This window comes from Notolepis coatsorum (assembly GCF_963971535.1).
Source record: "Notolepis coatsorum genome assembly, chromosome: 15".
In the NCBI taxonomy this organism is placed as follows: domain Eukaryota; kingdom Metazoa; phylum Chordata; class Actinopteri; order Aulopiformes; family Paralepididae; genus Notolepis; species Notolepis coatsorum.
In genome coordinates this window covers 11,307,833-11,313,605 of record NC_140179.1, presented here as the reverse complement: position 1 = coordinate 11,313,605, position 5,773 = coordinate 11,307,833, and the positions used below count along the sequence as shown (strand labels likewise).

At 43.9% G+C, this 5,773-nt stretch overlaps 1 protein-coding gene across 1 annotated transcript; it reads left to right on the top strand.

Moving 5' to 3' along the window:
- Nucleotides 1–222: 222 nt before the first annotated feature.
- On the top strand, nt 223–1,907 carry LOC311241667 (uncharacterized protein; the record flags this gene model as incomplete). The annotated part of the gene is made up of 4 exons (XM_084330544.1): nt 223–254; nt 516–681; nt 867–982; nt 1,101–1,907. Exons 1-4 carry the CDS (start codon nt 228–230, stop codon nt 1,905–1,907), a joined length of 1,116 nt encoding a protein of 371 aa, XP_084186670.1. The 5' UTR covers nt 223–227.
- Between the last annotated feature and the right edge of the window lie 3,866 nt (nt 1,908–5,773).

Genomic DNA, 5,773 nt, shown 5'->3' with positions numbered 1-5,773 from the left:
GTAGCATCATCATAAAGCGTTATCCTGTGTGTCATCAGTGTGCGTCAACCTGACGAGTTGTAAACAAGACGGTCGTGATACGAAGAAGAAGCAGACTGTGAACATGCCAATGTCCAGGAAGCGAACACTTGCCATAGTGGCTTTTATGTGCCTAGAGAGGCTGGCTATATTTAAAAAAAAAGAGAAAGAGAACAAAGTCGTGGCTAGGGAAAAGAAGCCAACTGGGAATGCCAGTCCTGCAAATGGAACTTGAGGTAAGTAACGTTATTAACGTCAGCATGCTAACGCTACATGTGTCGTAGCCTCCTAATGAATGTTGAGCTTGTTATCACTGCTAGCTTGTGTTGTTCCCAATGCACTCATTAATGTCTGCCTGTTGTACTTCTAGATACTAACGTCAGCATGCTAACGCTACATGTGTCGTACCCTCCTAATGAATGTTGAGCTTGTTTACCTCACTGCTAGCTTGTGTTGTTCTCAATGCACTCATTAAAGTCTGCCTGTTGTACTTCTAGACAGATGATCGAAGTGGATTCAGAAGTCTACTCCGCATGGATGTGGAACAGTTCGATCATCTGCTACAGCTGGTGGCTCCTTATATCTCCAAAGCAGACACCCAGATGAGGAGAGCGATCACTGCCAGAGAGAGACTGTCCATCACACTGCGATACTTAGCAACAGGTAATAATCAGGGGTTGTAGTGGAGGGTAAACCCAAGTGAACTCAGGCTACAGTGTATCCGCGGTGACCAGAATGTAACTATAGAATGTGTCAGTCTAATAGTTCTGATATGCTGCAGTTTGGCACATTTATTTGTCGACGCGCATACATAAATGATATTCTACAATCATTCTCCATGCTGACAGGAGAGTCGTTCACTTCCCTGAGCTTCCAGTACCGTATTGGACAGAGCACTGTTGGTGTGATTGTCAAGGAGACATGCAAGGTGTTGCACCAGGTCCTGAAGAAGGATCACCTGACGGTAAGATCCATTTAGAAGCAGCTAGAATGTAACATATGGGACAATCATACCTAGATCAGATAAATATTGATAGATTCATGTCACTGTTCTGATGCAGTCTGTCTGTCTGTTTGTGTAGACACCGACTACAGAGGCTGAGTGGAGAGCAGTGGCCAGTGGCTTCCAGGAGAATTGGCAATTCCCTCACTGTCTCGGAGCCATAGATGGAAAACACATCACCATCCGCCCACCAGGCAACAGTGGGAGCACCTTCAGGAACTACAAGTCTCGTTTCTCTGTGGTCCTGATGGCTGTTGTAGACGCCAATTATCGTTTCCTCTATGCGAATATTGGAACCCAGGGCAGAGTGTCTGATGGAGGTGTTTATGCCCACTGTGACCTGAAAAAGGCATTGGACAGCAACCAGTTAAATGTCCCGCCAGCCCAAAGTCTGCCAGGTACAGATGTAGTCACCCCTTTCATGTTCATTGCAGACGAGGCTTTTCCGCTCCACACACACCTGATGAAGCCATACCCCTTCAGACAGCTTGACCATGACCAGCGTGTCTACAACTACAGACTGTCAAGAGCGAGGCGTGTTGTAGAGAATGCGTTTGGCACACTTGCCAACAAATGGCGAGTCTTTCTCACCATCATTCCCCTAGAACCAGATACAGTGTCCCAGATAACCCTGGCTGCTCTCTCCCTGCACAACTACCTACGAGCCCAGGCCACAGACACCTACATCCCCCCTGCTCTGGTCGACACGGAGGATGAGGACCACCACATCATCCCTGGGAGCTGGCGCAGTGATGCCGCCCTGGCATCAGTGCCTGCTAGCAGGGATCGGAATGCCAACAGAACTGCAAAGGAGCAGCGCGACACACTGAAACAATACTTTGTCTCACCATCAGGTTCTGTGCATTGGCAGGAAGACATGTTGTAATGTCCTTTTGTACTTTTTTGGTTATAAAGATGGTGTTTGAACACTAGGCATATACACCATAGCCTAACTGTTGGGCCTAAAATCATTATACATGTCCTAAAAGAAAATAACATATGCCTAGGCCTACTAGTCCCCTGTAGGGCCTATCGAGTTCAAATGTAGGCCTACATGTTAAGCTACGTAAATATCCACACGTTAAATACGATAACCATATAGTAGGCCTACAGGCTAACCTTCTTGTTCTGTTTTATTTAAAGGCACATAGGGACATACATGACATACAGGTATATAGTACTGTTACATTTGTGACATATACGATATGCAAATATACACTGTTGATGATATGATATAATGTTAATAGACTAGGTCCCCACAATTAATTAAAATGAATGAGGACCCTGATTCCTGGGAGGAATGGACAACAGGGACAGTGGTCACTAGCTTACTTGTAGATGTTCTTGGATGGAAGTAAGACTGCTGGACCTTGACCCTGAAGTTCTACAAAATTGAAATATCAATCTAACACGGGTCATTGATAATCCCGATACAAGTTACCAGCAGTAGATTTGGCAGACGCCTTCTCAAGACTATAAACAAATTATTTTATTTAAATACTCTGCTCTGGCATAACAGTAATGGTGTCTCCCAATTAATCATTTTCTTTGTCTTTATTATAACTGCTTTATTATTAATTTCATTCTATTTCCTTGTTTGTCTGAGAAATGTAAATAAATGAAACTGGAATGGTTTATCAAAGTAATTTTTTTTATTTGAATATCAAGTGCTTCAAGATATCAAAAAAATTAAGAAATTACAGTATATGAACTTACTGTTCACTGCTCAACAGGGGCTAGAAAACTTCAAATAAAGTGCAAAGTAAGGAAAATAAAACTGTTACTATAAAAAAAAAAGGGCTTCCTGAGCCCGGCAGCCGCGAACCCCAACCCCGGAGGACCCGGTGTCCGGCACCCCCGCGGGCCAAAGCATCACGCCTCTTTAATGCCTCGACCCGCAGAGACCCCGAACCACGGCCCCCCCCAGTCAGAGCCCACGGCCACCAGACCCAGAAAATATACATCATTAAAATTACAAGAAAAAAAACAAGTGGACATCATATCAATCATATTCAGCCTGCGTATCTGAATTTTCACTGAGCATCCCCATGTAGCTACTAGACGGTTGAGAACTGGGAGTGGCAGGAGGCTGGTGGTAGGGTTGAAAGGTTTGCCGCTGGTGTGGTGTGTTGTGTGGGAAGGTGTGATACATCGGCTGTGATGCAGGACCCTGCATCTGTTGACGTATTGACATGCTTCTGTCCTGAGCTTCATAAATCATCCTCATGATGGACCGTCTTGCTCGCATTTTTTCAACAGGATCTGTTACGTGATGCATCTCACTGCCCACCTGTTTACCAAAAATTACATCTTCATCATCATCTTTGTTGTCTGAAACTACTTGCTTGAGGAGGTCAATTTTCTCTCTCTCAAGGTTCAGCCCTCTCTCCCATGGCTTGCTCCTTTGCCGGACCACTTTTGCCTGACCACCCGGTGTGGGTGCGGGTGAGGGTGTGGATGTACGGCTACGGTACACGTTGGACACTTGGGTTGGTGGGTCCTGTGCTGATGATTCTGACGCCGCTGATTCCCCAAGGTCATCACTCTCTGGATCTTGTTCAGCAGTGTCAGCACAGCTGTCCGTCACTGGCATTGAATCATCTAGCTGGATGAAGGACATAGGATCAGAATAATCTTTATTGACCAAGTATACACACAATGATTATGCAGGTGACACCATTTGTGAACTGTAGGACACAGTACAAGGTGATAATTAAGCAATAAACCACGAGAGGCAGTGGGTTACAGGGTATTTTACAAAGGCTAGGGGGCTACAGTATATAGTTTGTAGATATATGGAAAATATATAGTTTGGTATAAAATTCCAAATAGAATGGGTTACAGAGAAACGTTCATCCAGTTGATTTTAAACGTGTAATTAAAAGAGAAATTTAAGAAGTCAAGGCCACCACAGACTATAGTATTCATTATTAAGAAATAAACGGTCTGACAACATTAGTGGTATGTACAGTAAGTACGTTATTATTGTCAATTTCCAAATATACACATACCTCCAGGGTGCTGTAGGACTGACGAGGCAATACATGATGCTTGAGGAAGTCCAGGTACTTCAGTATCCATGTCTGTCGCTGGGTTGGGTCTTTTGTCCCACTTCCACTCGGTTTGGGATGCAATAGCTTCCCGTATTGGGTGCGCAGGGACGCTGCATGAGTTACCACCTCTTCGGCTGTGAAGCGCAATAACAACATTACGTTAGTTAATGTACACTGAAAGTGGGCTGACAGAAACAAGACTGTACTTGCATAGTGTGTGTGTGTGCTAGCTAGCTAGCTAGCCAGCCGCTAGCTAGCCAGCCGCTAGCTAGCTAGCTAGCCACTAACGTTAAACTCACCCGGGAGCTGCAATTCCTCCGCTATTTCCTTCCATTCTTTGTCCTTCTGTACGCGGTCATGGTAACAGCTGGAGGACACATCATACAGACATGGCTTCTGTTGCCACAACTCAACAAGCCTCTCCTCTTTGATACGACTCCACACAATTGGTGTCCGTTTGCGGGGCGGCATATTGGATTTGTACAGTCTCACATAAACGCACATGTGCGGTCGCACTGATCACACGTCATCATGCGGTCGCACTGATCACACGTCATCATGCTGCATTTCTATTGGTTGGTAGCTGACGCTGGTCGTAGAATATCAAGCACTGTCAGATATTTGTCGCAGGCATCTTTGATCGCAAGACTTGCACGTCGGTCATCTTTGAACTTCTCTCACTGTGCGACGTACGACCAGCGTCTTGGAGCCACGATTTCACCCACGACCACAGATTATGCCACGATTGGTCATCTTTCGTCTGGGACGGCCGAAAATCGCCCAGTTAAGAGCGGGCATAAGGCATTATATTTACAGACTTCTGGTCTCTGTGGAGACAATAATCCAACATTGACATTGTGAACATTCTGGAATATTCTGGGCTCCTCTCTCGACTGCGCAGGGACACAAAGGAATATCCCGGAAAATACTAGTAGGTCATGACCCCTGGGCAGGAAGATCATTCTGGAACATAACACCAGTGTTTTTGTATTTACTAGGGTATTCTACAACCTTCTAGAATATAATGCACCCCTTCAACGAAGGCCTGTAAATTTAACATTAACATCCGGTGTGTATAAGCATATGATCCAATGACTGAAGTTTAATTAGGCTTTAATAAGGCTTTAAATAATTACTCCACTGATTTAGAGATTTGCACAATGTAGCTCTAAAAGTCTCTGTTTTTCTTTTTTCTCTTTTTTCTCTTTACTCAATTTTATTTTATTTGTTTTTCTCTGATGAGTTTTATTTTAGTTCTCACTCCTTTTTTTTAATCTTTCATTGTTATTTTTTTTTCATTTGAAGGTGTTAGTATTTATCTCCACTCTTCCTTTTTCTGATGTTTCCTACATAAGTTAGTAGAAGGTTCAAATGAATATATCAATGAAGGTATATTTTTCATTTTTCACACTATTGTTAGTACATTAATGGGACCAAAAGCGACATTCTATTGAATTAGAATGAACGTTTTAGATCCTATGGCAATTAGCATAGGAAGAGTAGGATTACAAAGCTCAATTTGGGCAATCCGGTGGCTTAAGGGAGGGAGTCATACGCGTAGGATGTGTCTATGGAACACAGTCCTGTACGACTCTTGGTGGGAGGGGGGGAAAGGGGATTTTTATTTGTATATATGTATGTTTTTAAGCTCGGCTCTCAACGGGACCTCAATAGTTGGATGTATATCTATTGTAGCCTC